This window comes from Onychostoma macrolepis, chromosome 17 (assembly GCF_012432095.1).
Source record: "Onychostoma macrolepis isolate SWU-2019 chromosome 17, ASM1243209v1, whole genome shotgun sequence".
Lineage (NCBI taxonomy): Eukaryota > Metazoa > Chordata > Actinopteri > Cypriniformes > Cyprinidae > Onychostoma > Onychostoma macrolepis.
In genome coordinates this window covers 10,623,920-10,643,841 of record NC_081171.1, presented here as the reverse complement: position 1 = coordinate 10,643,841, position 19,922 = coordinate 10,623,920, and the positions used below count along the sequence as shown (strand labels likewise).

The 19,922-nt window shown below is 36.8% G+C and overlaps 2 protein-coding genes across 3 annotated transcripts; one reads left to right on the top strand and one right to left on the bottom strand.

Annotated features, from left to right (window-relative positions):
* The first annotated feature begins 2,242 nt into the window (after nucleotides 1–2,242).
* Nucleotides 2,243–15,294, top strand: add3b (adducin 3 (gamma) b). Of its 2 annotated transcripts, none has more exons than XM_058749807.1 (15): nucleotides 2,243–2,419; nucleotides 3,393–3,637; nucleotides 5,285–5,420; nucleotides 5,591–5,742; nucleotides 8,640–8,720; nucleotides 8,873–9,022; nucleotides 9,207–9,350; nucleotides 9,627–9,725; nucleotides 10,753–10,923; nucleotides 11,066–11,326; nucleotides 11,841–11,957; nucleotides 12,055–12,144; nucleotides 13,192–13,309; nucleotides 14,010–14,117; nucleotides 14,224–15,294. In XM_058749807.1, the coding sequence occupies exons 2-15, from the start codon at nucleotides 3,416–3,418 to the stop codon at nucleotides 14,562–14,564; spliced, it is 2,190 nt and encodes a 729-aa protein (XP_058605790.1). In that variant the 5' UTR covers nucleotides 2,243–2,419; nucleotides 3,393–3,415; the 3' UTR covers nucleotides 14,565–15,294. The 2 variants fall into 2 exon arrangements, with proteins under 2 accessions (XP_058605790.1, XP_058605791.1); XM_058749808.1 differs by having other exon boundaries at nucleotides 3,390–3,637.
* A 119-nt stretch (nucleotides 15,295–15,413) lies between these two features.
* On the bottom strand, nucleotides 15,414–19,619 carry smndc1 (survival motor neuron domain containing 1). The gene is made up of 6 exons (XM_058749809.1): nucleotides 19,451–19,619; nucleotides 18,557–18,676; nucleotides 17,601–17,743; nucleotides 17,295–17,453; nucleotides 16,201–16,354; nucleotides 15,414–16,108 (listed from the first exon to the last, which is right to left on the bottom strand). The coding sequence occupies exons 2-6, from the start codon at nucleotides 18,674–18,676 to the stop codon at nucleotides 15,971–15,973; spliced, it is 714 nt and encodes a 237-aa protein (XP_058605792.1). The 5' UTR covers nucleotides 19,451–19,619; the 3' UTR covers nucleotides 15,414–15,970.
* Nucleotides 19,620–19,922: the final 303 nt, after the last annotated feature.

The window sequence follows — 19,922 nt, the reverse complement described above, 5'->3', positions numbered from 1 at the left end:
AGCCACAAAACCTATTTTTATTTCACATGGCATTAAAATGTCACAGGCCCCCCATGCGCAGTATCACATGAAAAAAAAAAATAAATAAATATATATATATATATATATATATATATATATATATATATATACAATCAAACATCAGCTGCAAGCCTGCAACAACACAAAAAAAACTGGTGACATTACCAGTACAAATAACCTCTAAAATGCCAGAAATCATATCGCCTGCCAAAAAAACACTAAATAAAACACCACAGACTGAAATACAAATATTTGTAATGCATGAGACTTTAATTATTCAACAACTGCACAAAAACAACATTAAAAAGTGTAATTTTCAGTTCCCACAGAGCTTAATTACAGTCATAAGATATCATGATGACATTAAAACCATCTCCAAAACAGATCATCTGAATTGAACAGAGCTGAATGGGAAGACTGGAGTCAACAGTTTGTGTATATGTGAGTGTATGCCTCAAGAATAAACAGCCCCGCGGTTATGCAAGGTCCTCGTGGGAAATTGGCCAGATGTGCCTAACTTGAGACATGAGACTTTCTACTCGCTTCTTTCTGTCTTTTAAATGTACAATTCAGTTATTTTTACTGTTCTGTGACATCTGGAAACTCAAAAGACATAGCAGTCAACCTCCTCCAGATCTATTTAACAAATGATAAGCAGAGTATATGGACCTGCATCCCAACCTGTCTTGGTGACAAGAGTTTAGGACAGAGGATATGAGTGCAATGGAAAACAACATTTGTGCTTAAATTGTATTCGCCATTTTCATAAGGTCAGAGGTGGAACAATATGCACATGGGACTGACTTTAATGTCAGCCAAGGCTTTCTTTCCAACTCCATCGTCCTAAAGCAGTTGTCGTAGAATACAAGACACAAACACTATTCACTCAGATTGTCAAAGTAAGTGTTCTAAAAACCTTAACTACTACTACTACATGTTAGTCCCATAACTAACTCTACCTTGAGTTCTACCCTCGGAAAAGAAAAGAAAAAAATCACTAGAAAAGCGGAAAAGGTTTACAGACATTTCCTTTAACCCACACAATGCTATGCGTAACTAAATATACAAGTAAAACACCTCAATATATATATATATATATCTTACTGTTCAAAAACTTGGTAGCGTATGTGTGTGTGTATGTATATACACACACACACACACACATACCAAAGATGATTTCTTTATCCACAAATGTCTATTTAGAAATTTTATGTATGGAATAATTAATTTTAAAACTAATCCAAAGATAATTGGGAAACTCATGCTCATCAAATCCATATGGACCCAAGAATAAAAGGAAATGTCATGAAAAATATATTATTTCAGCCCATTATTAGAAGAATGAGGAATTATTGTTAGTCATTTGTTTGCTCAGGTACTGAAGTAATTAGGGTAATTATCCACATTCATAAAGGGGAAGGTTTGGTCACAGAGCGCTGGCGCGTGCAGGGTTAAATCATTCACTGAGAGAACGATGCATTGTGGATGAAAAAGAACAGACCCAGTCATGAGAGATGTCAGATCCAGGAGGCCAAACTCAAGTTCAGAGCCGTTTTGAGATAAGGCCAGTTTTGTGTTATAAAATGTGTGTTTGTGTGAAGCTGAAAGTGTAAGAGAAACATGAAAAAGAGACAACTTCACAACTTCACTTTGTTTTCTTATTCTATTCTTGGGAGGTCTTTCTAGGTCAGCATAGTTGCTGAGAGTTTGGAGCTAAACCAACTTGTGTATTGGGGGATGAAATCCTAGTGCTTTTTATGAGATGTTATTTTTTATTTTATTTTTTTAAAGCAATAACATGTAAGCCATTCAATAGGTAGGTGAAGTAAACATTTAATAAAAGCTTTACACTCAAACAGATGCAAACAGGTCCAGAAATAAAACCAAAAGCCTCAGGGTCAGTTTATATGAGACATAAATAAAATCAGCTTTTTATGGGCAATATAGAATATATTATATATACGCGTTCATTATTTATGGATGTTTAAATGTAAAACTGCTATAAAGTGGCCAAAAAAAACAGCCTCAGCAGGGCTGTATAAATGTGTGTTTGATGTCTAACATCTGGCTCGTATCTTCGCGTTTGTATAAACTATATCTGTGTATTTTAAAGATAAGGCTCTGGGGGGAGGGGGGGGGGGGTCGTGGTGGTCCTGTGGGCGGACAGGACTGGTCACGTGATCCCCTCACCAAGTTCCCACGCAAAACACTCCTCACACATCCTGATACGCGCAACAGAGTCCTACGGCTCTAGATAGAAGAAACTAAGACTTGAGGGAAAATAGACTCGGTTGCGTCTGATGTGCTGCTGTTAGTTATTCTGGCTGAAGCTGATTTATATAGTTATTATGTTCCCTGCTGCAATTCTGGGATTCAATTTAAGCTGAGACCAAGAAAGGTGAGTAGGCTTATTTATTTATTTATGTGACTAATAGACTTGCATAGATAGATGGACGCAAAATGTTTGATAAAGTGCGACTGCAAAGCAAGAACTGCGCGACTTTTCCAATGACCAATAAGTTATTTTAAAATGCATTAAAAATAAGTCGGTTTTCATCTTTATGGATGTGAAGTTAGTATTCGGCTTGAATTTGATGTTTAGTTATATAATGCAGCAGCTACACACTATTAGACCTTCTGGACTGCCTACCTAGACACAGCATTTCGAGGCATTAAATGCTTGCGCAGTTCTGTTGCAAACTGATTCGGAACGCGCATGAAGGCCAGAAATTTTGTGTGACGCCGAAAAATTCTGCACGCACCAATAATAGCCTACCTATACATGTTGTCTAGATAGGGTAGGCAGCTCAGTGAGTTTTGAGACACAGCAGATTTCTTCAACGCGCGCAGGCGGTGGTTGCGCGAGACGCGCAATAAACGATGGGGGAGATTCAGGACGCAAAAAAGACTTTTCCTGAGAAGGGAGGGTTCCGCTATTTTATATCTTGCTCTTATATGTTTAGATACTTCATAGACATGAACGAAGATTCAAAACAATTGTACACGGTTTAGAGATAAAAACTCATTTAAATTCAAACAAAATGAATTCAGGGTCAAAATAAAACATCTGTTGGGTGTTTTGGGGTGATTTCGGGCTATCAGGGTGGAAAGAGGGGCATTTGAGGTGTGAATTGCTCTCTGTGGGGTGCGTGCAGATATGCATGACTTAGTATAGGATGTCAGCTGGAGAGCAGACATGCAGGTGTGTGATGAGAGAGTGTTTATTTGTATGTGTGTGTTTAGACAATTCATTTGTAATCCAAAGTGCCCTGGCCTTTTTGTATTCATGCAGCAATTGTGAACACAGCTTCAAGTGGATCAGAAAAACACTCAGCCCACTCTCTCTCTCTCTCTCTCTCTCTCTGAAGCAGAAGGTTGTGTGTTGTGTTTATGTATGAGCGAGGGTGAGTGTGTTGAGATGAGTGCGGGTGATGAAGAGGGCGGTTTACGCATCCGTCCCCCATCCAGTCTAAATGTGAAGAAGGTCTACAGCGAGAGCGCAGAAGAACTCCAGTCCCCCGAGGCTCTGAGGAGCAGCGCTATGTCACCTGACCTGAGGCAGGACTTCAACATGATGGAGCAGAGAAAGAGAGTCACACAGATTCTACAGAGTCCAGTAAGACGTCACTCCCACACACACTCACACCAAAGTGAGAATTCGCATGCTCTTTCTCTCTCTCCCTCCCTTTGCATTTTAAGAGGAGCCCACGCTTGTTTGATTGCATAACAACCAAGTGGAGATCCGTTGCCATTAGTAACCATGCACAGATTATCAGAAATGCTGGGAGTGGGTGAATTGAATAAAGAACCCGAAGTGATTTCTGTGCATCATGTTTGAGGGCCGTAACTCTAGAGGCACATTTCTGATGCCTTAGATGAAGCTCGGTCTCTTATCTGATTATAGTTTCATCTATTTTTAATATCCATATAATGTGCACAATTTGAAGCTGTATAATCAACAAAACTGCATGACGTTCATGTCCTGGTTTCGGCTAAATACACAGCAAAATCTTTCATCTTTTGCAGCCCTGAGGCTTTGAGGTTGAAGTTCATAGTTTCAGCATCACTATTTTAAGTTTAAATGTATATAAAGCATATGTCTTCTTATTCTGTAAATGGTCAGCATATTTATTTTTTATCATTTTAATCACAGTTTTTTCTTCATTAGAGGATTATACTAAATGATTCTTTGGTGCAGCATATTTTTATGTTAAAGTACAAATATTCATGCCTGAGGCCGTAAGAGCTGCATGCTTTGTAATGATGAGAAGCATAAAATGCTGTTTAAAATTTATTAGATTAAGTATATCATGTCTCACCGCAGGGCATGTTGACTTCTCTGAACTGTTTCATGGCAAAGACACATATGACTGGATATTCTGTTTACTGAACTTTTCTCTTAAAGCCTGTTTTGTTGTCAGTGATTATTTAATACCATGAACGAATGAGCTATGAACACATCAGAAATGTCCTATATTAGAGAAAACTATAAGTCACACTTAAAATGAAGTACTTTTTTTGCATACTGTTCAAAAGTTTGGGATTGGTACTTTTTTATGCTGAGATATGTTTCTTATGCTTACAGAGGCTGCATTTATTGCTCAAAAAACAATATTGTGAAATATTATTACTATTTAATACTAATTAAAGAATAAGAATAAGACTCTAAAATCTGGAATAATGACTGCTGAAAATTCAGCCTTGCCTTACAGGAATAAATTACATTTTAAAAACATTATAAAAAAAACATTTCTTATTATTATCTGTTTAAAACAGTGTAGTTTAATATTTCAGCCTTGCCTTACCAGAATTAGTTACATTTTAAAACATATTATAAGAAACATTTCTTCATCTGTTGAAAACAGTGTGGAAACCATGATACATTTTTTTCTGGATTCTTTGATGAACAGAAAAAAAAAAAAACATTGTAATATTTTAATCAATTGCAAAGTGCATTGCTGAACAACTATTACTGACCAAACATTTGAATGTTACTGTAGATTAAGTAAAATATAAATAAATCACAAAAATATGGAGTAGCAACTGCAAACAGCTTATGCGAACAGTACTACTTTTCTTGCAATTACATTTAACCAACTGGTCTTTTTAGTGACTGCAAAAGTTAGTTTGTGTGTTGAACAGAATATTAATTATATTGATTGTTATTTCTTTAAAATAAATGCCACTTGGTTTGATATTTTATTATCTAATGCACTGACATACATGTGTTGATAACGTGTTATAATGTGTGTGTTTGTTGCAGGACTTTAAGGAGGAGCTGGAGTGTATGGTAAAGGAGCAGTGCTCCAAAGGCAGTAACTCCAGTGGTCTCCTCGGTCACATCGCACAACTGATCATCAGCAATACACTTAGCAACACTGGAGTATGCAGTCCCAGCAGTGAGTGCACACACACACTTTCACTGACACTTTATACATTCCCATTGAAGATTATTTGTTGATGTTATGGTCAACATATGGAAAGCATGTAATTCTGTATGGCTATCATCTAGAAGCTCAGATAAAGCCAGATATTTATTTTTGTTGTTTGGCTGTGTGTGTGTTTCCAGGTGCAGGGTCAATTAGTCCAGTGAATGATCTGTGTGGTATGGAGTGGTTTAATTGTTCTAAAGCTGAGAGACAGGGCCGCTGTAAACTCGCCTGCTTGTACCGGCTGCTAGACCTATACGGACATACCCACTTCCCAAATACATATTTAACTGTAAGTACTCACATTTATGGCTTTTTTCCACGCAGAACACAAATTGTTTTTCAAGTCCGACCTATAGGACTGACTGTGCTCACTGTCATTTTGCATGTAATAAAATTAGATGCTTTTGTTCAGACAACACTGGTTACCATAGTTATGGCTTAAGTGTCAGAACAATGCAGAGAGACAAGAGAATAGCTGCCATTGTGGAAAGAATAGACAGAAAACTGTAAATTCTACTTCTGCTCTGATCTGTCATGACTCACAACTCACTAAATGACAAAAGCATCAGATGGATTACTGTGCTGTACACATGCATGCATCTATTCTATAAATAGGTACAAAAGCTGTCATTGGGGCGGTGCCCTTTTAAAAAATACTAATATATACGTTTTAGGTAATAATATGTAGACTTTAGATACTGATATGTATATTAAGATGCACCCTTTAGGTAAAAAGGTGTAGCTTTTGAAAAGGTACCACATCAGCAGAGCTGGGTAGATTACTTACTAATTGTAATTCGTTACTGATTCCAAATTACAGGACAAAAACTGTAGTTTGCAACGTAATCTATTATGTTACACGTTTTAGGTAATATAATCAGGCTACTTTTAGATTACTTTTGACCTAATTTATCACATTGATTTAAATAGGATAACCCTGTACCATATTGATATAAAAATGCAAAGAAAAAGAAAATATATTCCATTCGTTGTAATTGACAACATGATGTGCATTAAACATTACATTACATTATCAAGGTTTCCCATGAAATTGGGGTTCATAGAGGAACTGCAGGGGGTTTGTGAGTTTAATGAAAGTCAATTAATTAATTAATTAATTAATTAATGAAATCATAAAAATGTCAAATTAAAATAAATCATTTTAAAATAACATCAATCAAAATAAAATACTTACTAAAAATGTTAATATTTTATGTGTTTACCCGCATGTCATGTGACCAATGTCAGAGAACCGTGAACATGCGATTCATGTGATTCTAATTATTAAAATATTTATTTTTTAAATCTCAGGGGTACTTCAAGTATGAAAGAGGTTCAGTTGACAAAAAAAAGTTTGGTAATCCCTGCAATTTATGTAAATGAGAAATAAGGAATTTGTGCATTTTTGTGTTTGAAAGACAAAAGCTTTTCAAAGACAAACTACAATGACTACTACTACATGACTAATATCCACCTGACTAGTGACTGGTCTTTGTGGGAATGTCTGCAAAACTGGAAGACTTTATGAATGTATTTTAAAATTTAAAACATCAAAAAGACGAATTAGGGAGATTCAATATGTCACGATGTCACACAAAGGAGCTAGGAGCGAGGGAACGAGGACAGGCTCACAACAAACAGTCTTTAATAAACAACACTCAGAAACACGGAGCACTGGAAACACGGGTAAACATACAACGCCGAGCACAGGACACTGGAAACACTGGGTTTATACAAAGTCTCTTTAAGACAAGTCATGTCACTCGGCGGCCATCTTTGAAACACCTCTTGGGCATGCAAGTACAGCTCCTATCTCTTTGAATGGGGAAACATCAAATTCTCCAAAACTGTTCACTAATCTTACGATTAAATTTCATATTTGAAATCACCAAAGAAATCTGACAACAACTGTATCATTAATGTTGTTTCTTTTGCTCAAATAGCGTTATAAAAAGCTTATTTTTCAGGCTAGATCAGCCAGTGCGCATGCGCAGTCCTAAGCACACATCTAACGGCATCTGCAGTGACTCATTGACTTTACCAATTAGCCATTGGCTCTTTCATTCAGAAGGCGGGGCTTCCTGCATTTTTCACCATTCAAAACTATACGAGTGACACATCGTGGGTGTTCTATAGTCTTTGGTTTATATAACAAGGAACTAAACTAGGTAATTAATCAAACACTGGTGGAGCATATCAAACTAAATGGGAACAAGAACAGGAAAAAACAAATAAGGACATGTCACACACGAGGAAACTAGGTCAGGGGGAGCACGCGGAGACAGAAAACACACACAGACAGTCTAAGGGGTGTGACACAATACATTATGAATAATTTATTGCTATTGAGTGAATAATATGTAATCATGTAATCAATTAAAAGTAACTAGTCTGATTCTGAGTATTTTTAAAACATAATTTTATCTAATTACAAGTACTTGATTTTTGGAATATAATTACATAATCCAGATTACATGTAATCAGTTACTACCCAGCTCTGCACCTCAGTGATAGCTTTTGTACTTTTTTCTGAGAGTGCGTGCTTCAATGCATTCACCATTGATTTGCAAGTGCAAATGAGTGAACTGAGACAGCTGTCCTCAAAAGTGCACTTTATGTAGGACTTCACACTTACTTTGCATCCTGATTGATGAAAAAACTTGAAATGTTATCTACCATTCAGATTTAAATGCATTTCCAACATTGCATTTAAATATATACATACAAATATGGTTTGCATCGAGTTTGTAAAAATCAAATGTCATGTTTTGTTATTTGCTGTTTTGAAGAAGAAAAACGACAGCAACTTAACACGGTCCTGATTTTAGCTAATTCTGCCCAAATGTCGCCCACTTAAAAAAAGGAAGAGGCCACCTTTACATGCTGTTTAATTGTGGATTTTTCTGAAATAGATTATGCCACAATACCAGACCAGCATGCAAAAATGAATTCAAAAAGTGGCATGGCAGTCTTTGTGAACAGTTGTTCAGAAAACACTGTAAAAAATAATGGCAATGTGTAGAGACCTTCTCTATATTCAAAAGAAATATGTATTATACATTATTTCACCATGTTGTATGTCTGATACCAACATTTATTATAATGTACTCTCTCTCTCTCTCTCTCTCTCTCTGTCTGTCTTTCTTTTGCGCTCTCTCACTATTTCTCTGTTATTTTCTTTTCCAGCTGCGTATCAGTAAAGAGCAGGATCATATTCTTATTCTTCCTAAAGGACTGTCGTTCTCAGAGGCCACAGCAGCTAGTCTGGTACACACACCCACACACATCCTGAACATGAATTATGAAGTTGGAAACCCTGACAACTGAATATAATTACACCATTATATGTAATATGTGGAAGAATATATGAAATAAGGCAATAAATAATGTTTATCACTTGTAATGCTTGGTTTTCAAAGGTGAAGGTAAATCTGATTGGTGAGGTGGTTGATCAGGGAGCCACCGCATTGCCTGTGGATGTTTTGGGATTCAAACCACATTCTGCAGTGTATTCTGCCCGACCAGATGCCAAATGTGTTATTCATACATACACACCAACTACAGCTGCCGTGAGTAATAACACACACACAAGCAGTGGTGTGTATATGTGTATATGTCCTGCGTGTATGTGTAGAAGTTTGCTGAGGCCCCCTAGTGGGCCCCAGACCCTTAAAATCCATTGGCATTGACCCAGCATTCACCCTGCCTGTTAAAAGTGTAACACACACATTGCAACTTCTGTATGTCCCGTAGGTCTCTTCTATGAAATGTGGCATCTTACCCATTTCCCATGAAGCTTTGCTGCTGGGGGAGGTGTCTTATTTTAGCTACCATGGTGATTTAGCCAACGAGAAAGAGAAGATGGAACTTCAGAAAGCTCTTGGTCCCACTGCCAAGGTGACAGTCTGTGAATTCTGCTACCCGTTGGCATGACAACCATTAGGAGTTCACTATAGTACAGCATGGCAAAGCTTAAGCAGGGAAAAATAGCAGATCCTCACCATTGCCAAGTTAAAATGTGCTTTAGAATTTTTTGTTAATAGTTGTTGACTTTTGTTTTTATAGTTATAGTCGTTATAATATCGCTTAGTATTATATTTATAGAAATATTTTGTGCATTACTGATACGGAATGCTTGATTCGCAACACTGATGTAATTCTGCTTGATTTTAGGTTTTGGTCCTGAGGAATCAAGGTTTGCTGGCATTTGGAGAGACGATAGAGGAAGCTTTTCATTATCTTTATCACAGCCACCAAGCTTGTGAGATACAGGTACAGACACACATTTAAAACTGAAATACAGACACTTGCGAATGTATAAACTAATACAAATACATACACTAAATGAAAAATAAATATATGTACTGGATTAAACTAAATCTGGAAAACACAGAAAATGGAATGGATTGACAACCTGCCAATCTTTTTTTTTTTTTTTTCAATCAAAGCCCCAGATCATTCAAGCTTTGTTTAAAGGTGACATATCATGAAAATCTGACTTTTTCCGTGTTTAAGTGCTATAATTGGGTCCCCGGTGCATCTACCAACCCAGAAAATGTGAAAAAGCAGTAATTTTCTTTGGTAAGACTTTTCCTGCAAGCTTGTAAAAAAATGCCAAGCATGCTAACTGTTCTGTCTTTGGCTGCACTGAAGAGCACAGAACACTATTTAGAGTCCCAGCGGAGACAAGAGAGCAGTGGATTTATTGATTTATTTACTATATATTACGCTGCTGCCGCGCAGATCTAATATAAACATGCAGTTTCTTTCCCAGCTGTTTACCTTCACAGACATAACTGACGGTTTTTGTAACTCACATGTGTTTTTAATATAAACTTGTGTGTATTTGACAGTTTAAGTGCAATAAGACATGAAAGATTTTTGTATAGTAGCTACTCACATGCCATGTCGCTTTCTGTGCACAAGCTTCGGATGTGTGCGCTCAGAAAACCGCATATCAGAAGTTTAAACCAATAATGATTTAAAACACATGATTTCAGCTCAATAGACATGATAATCAAAACCAAACAGATGTTTTTTTAGCAGAATATCTAATGTACAAGCTGTAAAAGCACAGCCTCATTCTGGAAAAAGGGTGCAGGGAGCAGCAGCTCATTTGCATTTAAAGAGACATGCACAATGAAACTTAACAGACACATTCTGGGGACACCTGAGACTTATATTACATCTTGTAAAAAGGGGCATAATAGGTCTCCTTTAAACTCTGCCAGTAGATTTATAGAGCGGTTAAACTGTCATCCAGCATCATATGTGTCTTTCTGTTTTTGTTTCTCTTCAGGTTAGCGCTCTGTTGTGTGCGGGTGGTGTTGACAACCTGTGTGTGTTAGACAGAACAAGTCTGAAAACTGCTCCAACAAAAAATCCCAGTGGACAAATGCCAGACGGACAGATCAGATGGAGGGTTGGAGAGGCAGAATTCGAGTCGCTTATGAGGATGTTAGACAACTTAGTGAGTGGCCTATGAGCTAATCTATACCAGATATGTTAGCAACGTTTAAATGTTGTATTTTTGACTCCATTAAGCATGTATTATTAAATATTTAACAGTAAAAAACAATAGCGATCGCTAACATGACACCTTGTGTTTCCAGGGTTACAGAACAGGTTACACTTACCGGCATCCCATAGTTAAAGAGAAGCCTCGACACCACAACGATGTGGAGATCCCAGCGACCGTCACAGGGGTGGGACTAGAGGAAAAGGATGTTTTTCCACAGAGTCCGTTGCACTTTGTGGCACAGAAGCGGGACAGAGAGAGGATACGATGGCTGAACTCACCGAACTGCTACTTAAAGGTTAATGTACCTGAGGAGTCCATCAACGGGACCTGCAGCCCCCGGACCAAAACCATGGTATCCATGCATATGATCATGTACAAACATATTTGCAAACAACATTGAGGGTTTCACATGGCTATGAATCAGTATTATCTATAAATTCACTTCATCAACTTAATGACTATAAAGTCAGTGTTCAGTGTTGTTAATCAATGATCAGTATGGATGCATGTTACCACCTCAGACTAAAAAAAATTATAAGATATATAATTGAGATATATTTCAAAGTAATAATTAATTACATAATATACACAGATCTATGAAAAAAGACACAAAGTCACAGATTTTTTTTTTTTTTTTCCTTTTTAAATTTTTTTTTTTTTTGAGGGAAAATGAGCTTCTGTAGATCAGACCAGTATAGTATAAATATGTATTTTTTTTAAACTTTCATCAACTTTTATTGTTAAAATATTATATATATAAAAAATTGGTGGCATGCCAAACATTTTTACCATGTTTTCACCTGTTTTATGTATGTGTTTATTATTCACTAATAATTCTTAAATTCATTATTTTCTTTCTTTTTTAGTGGATGAAGTCAGAAGAGTCAGGCAGCTGCAAGGACACCCCAATTAGGATTGAGGACCCCAACCAGTTTGTCCCACTTAATACTAACCCAAGTGAAGTACTGGAAAAAAGAAATAAGGTATTTTGACCTAGAGAAAGAAAATACAGACTGAACAGACTGTGTCCACAGATTGTGTTCCGTACACTAAAGCACTGCTTTGTTTGTGCTGGTTTAGATTCGGGAGCAGAACAGAGCAGATCTGATGACAGCTGGACCCAAGTCTCAGCTGCTGGCAGACATTGCTGTTGACAAGCCTCCTGGACCAGTGCGTAACTACATCAATAATTCCAACACAAACACATGTACCAGTCAAACTCCCTTTAAAAGTACACTTTATAACTTTTCTAGCGTAATAGTACTTTTGAAAGGTATGTTTAAAATGATGACACTCACATGAGATGAAACCTCAGTAACATCAGCAGCCTAGAAAAAACTGGGGAACGTTCAAGCTCAAACCGGTGCGCAACGGGGTTTGAGATACGTTTTCTCTTGTTTGGTGGGTGTGTCAAAAATGTCAGCCCAATCAGCAGCAACATGTATATAAACCACACGGTATTAAAGAGACAGCTCGCACAACGGGTCCAAGTGAAGTCGTTTACAAACGTGTCCGCTGCAGCTCGGTATACGCAACAATTGAAGATATTAGAAGACATGTTTGTTGTAAGAGTTTTATAGTTACAATATAGCATATTAACACGATCATATAGATGTTTATATTTTTAGCTTCATTGCACGGCAAGTTTATTTATATACCAAATTTCATACACAATGGTAATTACGTGCTTTACATAAAAATAAGAAAGAAAATACAAGGTATTAAAAAAGTAAGAACTAGAAATAAAATAATTGACATTAGAATTGATTACCAGGGGATAAAAAAGATTCTTCAAAAAGAACACAAAGAATGGCCTTCTCAGCTGCCATAGTTGCAACTCTTGCGTCATCAGAACAGGGTGTTCAACGCACCACCATTTCCGTTTAAAAAACGTTTTGCAACATTTTGTCGGGGCTGAACGCAGCCCTGTTGTACTTTATGTAGGGACTCATGTCATGTGATTTCATGGTGAAATCACATGACAAGCTAAATTCTAATCAGTTTTTTTGTTTCCTTTTTGGAGTCAAAAAGGTAATTGTCACATTTTATATCTTGCAATGTGACTTTATTTCATATTTTAAACTCTCACAATTACCTTTTAGATTTTTTGAGGCTGAAACAGGTCAGCATGACATTACAAAACATAGCAAAACATTACAAAAATTGCATAACTAAGATGCACTTGTCAGTCAATCCCTTTGCCATTATTATTTTCAGGCATACATCTACGAGGATGAGAAGCAGACAGCTGCTCTACCACCCAACCCTTTCAACCAATCAGAGGCAGAGATACAGGAATACACACAAACTGTGGAGAATAAGACCAGCCAATCAGGTACATGCACACTCTGCATACAAGGACACTACCGATTACCAAAGTTTTGTGGTCAGCTAGATTATTTTTTGAAAGAAATTAAAACTTTTATTCAGCAAGGACACAGTAAATTGAGAAAAAGAGTGAGGAAGAAGATTTTTACTTCAAATAAATGCTGTTCTTTTGAAACTCATATTCATCAAAGAATCCTGAGAAAAATGCAGCAAAAATATTAAGCAGTACAGCTGTTTTCAACATTGATAATAATAAGAAATGTTTCTTGAACAGCAAATTAGCATATGAGAATGATTTCTGAAAGACCATGTGATGCTGAAGTCTGGAGTAATGGAAATTTTATCTTTGACATCGCAGGAATAAATTACATTTTAAAATATATTAAAATATAAAACAGTATGACAACGTTTGTCATACTACTATTTTTACAGTATTTGTGATTAAATCAATTCATCCTTGGTGAGCATAAGAGACTTGTTTCAAAAACGTTAAAAATCTTCCCAACCTCAAACCTTTGAACAGTAGTGTATATAATTATTTAGTTTGCCAGTCCATTCCATTTCCTGTAAGCTCCAGTGTATTTCTTGTTTGATCCAGTACATACTTTCTATCTCAGGGAGATGTTGCTGTTTCCCTACCTTCAAAACCTCAATTTAACCAGTTTTTTATTTGGCTTTTTCAAATGATGTTTTCTTGACACATTAAGCTCTTCAGTCAGAGGCTGATGAGGAATTCACAGATGGAGAAATGACTACATATGACGGCTCCACCGTGTCCCTGTCAATCTCACCTCTCATGAGCCCTGAAAGAGGAGGTATAGATTCTCTCATATAATCTCACTGGTATTTGATAACCAAATTAGTTTTATGGTTTTGGGCTGGACAAGCTAATGCTAAAAGATCTCTTCCTCTCATTCTCAGACAGTCTTTCAGCTCTGCTGCAGAGCAGCGATGGCGATGACCTGACGCAGGATGATGACCTCACTCTACAGGTCACAGAGCTCAGCATCACTAAAGAGATGCAGGTCTCCATAACAACCACCGTTGCCAATAACATTTCAGTCACCAGCTCTTCTGAAGGTCAGCCAAAGTCACCAAAAAAGAAGAAAAAGAAATTTCGTACTCCTTCCTTCCTGCGGATGACCAAAAAGAGAGAGAGAAGAGACAAGGAGAAAGGAAAAGACAAAGAGAAGGAGAAAGAGAGAGAGAAGGAGCAAGAAGAAAAGGAGATAGAAGAAGAAAAGGAATGCAAGAAGGACTGAGTAAACTCTCCTGTTAGACTGTGCAGGGGCTTGTGGGTAATGTAGTTTCAGGAGTGCCAAATGTTTAAATGCCATGGCTAGCAGAGACAGGGATATTAACGTCAAAGCAATGACTTGTGTGATTGTAAAACATAATATTTCAACTTTTTGCTACAGCTATATAAACAACTAAATAGCTTAAGAATATCCTCCTACACTTTTATAAACTGTACATAAATGCACACAATATCAGCAGACTAAGTGAAAAATTCTAGTCCTTATTCACAGCCCTAAACACTGAATATGAGAAGTATCGGAAATATTTTGATGGCTCTACATTGTGTTTTGTAGATGAATTGATGTTGTATGCCAAATATATCAGGTGAAAGTGAATTGTATGAAAGACTGTGTGCAACTGAATTCCTGCATATTAGGAATATTAAAGTATTAAAATAATTTTTAAATGGGAAACAGCCATTCAGTGTGATATGAAGCTCTGTTGCTTTGCTTGGTTTTTAAATGGAAATGTGGTTGATAACAGATTGTTATTCTACTAATAGTTTGATTGACTGATTATATAATAGGCTATAACCATTATATGTCAATTTCACTATCAAATACATGGATTTTAATTTTTTGTGCTGTAATTATGTTAATGGTGATGTTTTCTTGTTCTCACCAATGCGTTTTTGTCTTCCATGGTCAAATACTGCTTTTGTAATTTGCAGTCTCATGGTCGTGTGTAAATGTAACATTTCTGAAATAAAAGTGTGCTACAATTTATGAAGGAAATAATTTTATAATACAGATGTCAGCTGGAAAACAATTTGAATAAAAATAAAGAAAATAAATCACAAATTGTTATAGAAATGTCAACAAATCAACATTTATTTCTCTCAAATATGTAAATATACAAAACTGAAAAGCATATGTAACAACAAATGGACTGCAGCAGAATGCTTATTAGACAGAGGTGGAGAGAGCAAAACAAAAAATTGCTTAATCTGTTCAATGACACCAGTCCTCCCTTACTCCACTATGCATGAGGGAGACCAGTGCTTTCCATTTATGTTTGTTCAACACATTATAAAAACTATAGAGCAGAGTTCCCATCCTCAGCAGCTCCTGCAGAGACCTGGTCCTGAGAGCATGAGGAAAAAACCCTGTAAAAACTAACCAGGAGCTGTGCTTCACTGAGGACTGATGTTTTATCATTTACAACATTCAAAGACCCGTTCAGTACAGAACAGCTCCAACATCCACAGAATAAACACCCACTAGTACTAGAAATAAAACAAGGAGGGAAATGTGTTACTATATTTATTTCATGTCCAATTAGATCCGTTTATGATTTCTAAGTGGGTTTCAGTTCGATTCATTTTCATGTTCGGTGATAACAGATGGGAACAGACAGAACACAAGGGAGATCACTGGGGCATTAGGTGCCTGACGTTATATTTTGAAGTGTCATTGTACTGGGTCATGGGTTTATCTGCAATACCACATGTGCCAACGCCAACTTTTCCATTCACACTCTCTGGAGATGCAAATATACTCCTCTTCACCTGGAGAAGATGATCATACAACTTGAGCATGATGGCAGGGTTAAAAAAAAAACAGCAAGATCAGTCAGTTTTTCTGTTTCTCTCATACGCACCTGTCCTTTTTTATTCTTGGAATAGGCTTTATTGTTAAACTGCTGCCATTTGGACTTCTGATCTTCTCTCTCCTGCTCCAGCTCCTTCATGCGCTGCACCTTTTTCTGGGCCTTTTTCTTCTTATATTCCCTCTGCTCTGCCAGCAGCTCTTTCCTAAGAGAAAACACACAATGAAAAAAAAAAAAAAAACAGAATTATTCAGACATATGCAAGCACAAACACTTGAAGTGCATTAATGTCTATAACACTGGCCTTTCATAAATAGCATAATGAGAGATTTATTAGCTATGTTACCAGCAAATCTTGGATTAAAACTTGGTCAACTTGATTTCTTTCAATTAGCCCAGGTTTTGTATTGCTTTTGGAACTGATTAATCTCATTGATCTGAGATTATGCACCTTAGTTGAGAAGACAAAAAGCAATGTGTGTGAATAATTTTGAAAAATATCACTGAAAAACTGATGTGCATAAGCTCAGATCAATGAAGCCAATGAAAAATCAGTTCCAAAAACAAATACAAAACCTGCGCTAATTGAAAGAAAACGAGTTAATAGAAACATTGAATCTAATATTTGGTAATAATATAGTATACCTAGAAATTTATACACAACTATTTGTAGGCTGATCATTTTTGAATAGGAACACCACAATTCACAAGGGGAATCAATGCTTTGAGAAGTTATTACACACAGTGAGAGCAAAGTCAGTAATCTTTAATCCAGTGTGATAAAATTAACACTAGACTTTTTTGGAAAAAGAAAATACACACACATTTTTCATAAAACAAATAAAACAGAACAATACTACATACCGAAATATTAGTCTTTAAATACTTTATACTGGTATGTCTTTTACTTTTAATAGTTAATTATAGTTAATACATTTAAAAAGAAATAGTTTTGGAGATCATTTATCTTACCATGACCATCAAATCAACAAATATTAAAAGTATTTCTTTACTTATATCTCAATTTATTGTAGCAACTGTGCTTATTTATAGCCTTTAAATCATACAATACATTATAAAGATGTGTTGAACTTTTTAGATTTTATATCAAAACTGACCTAAAAGTCATTTCAACATCTACTTACTTGGATTTGGGCTTTCCCCCGTCCTCTTCTCTGCTCCTGCCTTCCTCCACTGGTTTAAGCACATGAAGCGGCAACACCTCTGCATTACCATAGCCAGCGAAGGTGACTGCTGCCGTGCCGTTCTCAGTGTCAATCTCTTCAATTTCCGCTTCATACACCCTGCCAATCACACAGCACTGTAATCAGGTGAGTACGGATATACACACAAATCCCTCCTCCAAATGCAGCCGACCACAATCCCACCTAATACTCAATAAATAATATCAATATACCTCCCAGCAATGTGTGTTTGTGTGTGATACTCACTGTCCATCCTGGGTCCAGGTGGCCATGCAATGGTCTCCGACCCTCCAGCTGCGAGTGGGAGCGACTGCCTCCGAGCTTTTGGTGCTGGTTGCACCCTCCACCGGCTGTGATGTCAACAGGTCTTTTGTCAACTCAATCACCTCCTATAGTGACACATAACAGCAGTGATTTGATGAATATACTTACATAGAAAGGTACTTTTCATCTTGTCAGAAGCTATCAGGCATCAGCCTAATGGCGCTTTTCCACTGCGTGGTATGACTCGGCATGGTTCAGAGCGGCACGGCTCAGTTCGGCTCGGATTGCGTTTCCACTGCAGTTTAGTACCGCTTTAGAGTGGGCGGGATTATTCACGTGTCGTTATAGTTGCGCCGCCTCTACTGCCGTGACTCCTGAAAAACTTTTTTAATTCCGCGTCACTCCATCACGCTCTCGGATCCACTCCTTGGCTATCAACGAGAGGACAGTCTGTACTTCCTCAACAGACAACGAAACAGCCATTTTTTGGTTGTTAAAAGAAAGGTGCGCTCATTCAAAACAGTTGCGTTCGATCCTTTGCTGGCTGTTGATTTAAACCTAGTGGGTCTGTTGTGTCTCATGCCGCAAGTTCAATGACACAGGCAGTGATGAGTTTACACATCACGTTTTGGTAACGGTACGGTTCGCTTGGAACCTAGGCCGACTTGGTACTAAAAAAAGTACCAGGTACTGTACCCAGTGGAAAACCCCCAAAAGTAAGCCGTACTGAACCGTACCATGTAGTGGAAAAGCACCATAAGTGACAAAAACCAGACCCTGAAAAACATGGCAGACCCCTGAAAGTTTCAACAATGCAAACACATACAAAAGAACAAATACATTATACCAGTAAGTGTATAAAGATGCATATAAACTTCACAATTGTTCTCTACTGTAGTAATGCCTCACAAAAAGCAGTGAATAATTGTGCCCCAAACCTGGAGGTCCTTCTGCAGTTTAAGCAGATCTTCATTATCTTGATCTGTAGAGAGCGCCGCTTCCACCTGCTGCAGCTGAGCTTTATAATTGCTCAACTGCTTTACCAACTCTTCAGACATCTGAAAAATAAAAACCCAAAAATATTTTTTCAAGTGACAAGTAAATACAGGCCTCAAAACACCCACCCTCTCTTATATATATATATATATATATGAAAAGTTCAGATGCAAAAGCCTCTAAGTACATCTGACGTTTTTCTTTAAAATTAGCATTTTTTTCTGGCTACTATGTATAGGTTTCTATGTAAGTACTGGTACTTCTGAATGGGTTCAGGCTGGGATTTAGCACATTTGAAGTGAAAGTACTTGATGAACATATACTATGTGTGGAGAGCATTCACTCAGTATCGTTATCTCATTTTTGACCAAGATGGCCTTTAGAGGTTTTTGCATTGGAACTCTTCAATATATAATATACAGCACCAGCACAAAATTCCTAATAACCTACAGTTCTCTAGATCAGGATTCCCAAATGTTTTTCGATCTGAATCCGACTTAAAATAAGTTTTTGAAATACTGTTAACTTTTTAAAATATAAATGTTACAATATGCTGGGATGTTTACTTGTGATATAACGTTACACCTAGAAAAAAAACCCATAAATATTTCACATTTAAACAAACATACGCATTTATTTGCTCATTTTCATTTTACATGTTTACTTAATTTAATACAGAATTAGCAGCGAGTCTCGCAAATCTTTGTTTCGACTCAAGTTAAACGCAGATCAGCGACTGATGTATAAATGGAGCACAAGGCCTCGCGCTCGACAGAAGACATGTTTTTATTTGTAAACACAAGATAACCGGATCATCCTTTTAACATGCGTCTTACCTTTCAATATTCCTAGTATAATATTTATATGAAAACCAGATCAATTACGGTGTTTAAGTATCCCATGAACAACTATATTTTCGTGAAAAGAACACCGTTCCTTTTACGTTTGTACCGTCTCTCACTATCGTCGTTTCGCCCTTTTCCCGGATGTGACGACACAGTCTCGCGTGATTAAAGTTGTCGCGGTGTTGCTGCCGTGCCGTGCTCTTGCGGAGAGTAAAGGCAAAAACAATAAAATAAAATAAAATAATAAAACATCTGAATGCGAAATGTGAATTTGTCAGACGAAGGCATTCAGAAAAATCTTTTGGAACATTTTATTGAAACTTTATACATATACAAAACTATTTTAAAATAATATAAATTTATTTAAACAGACAGTTTGTGTTTTGACCATACAATTCACGTTATATTATATGACAAATCATTATGTACTCTTTTTCCTTTCCCTTCGCATTGTTATTATTTT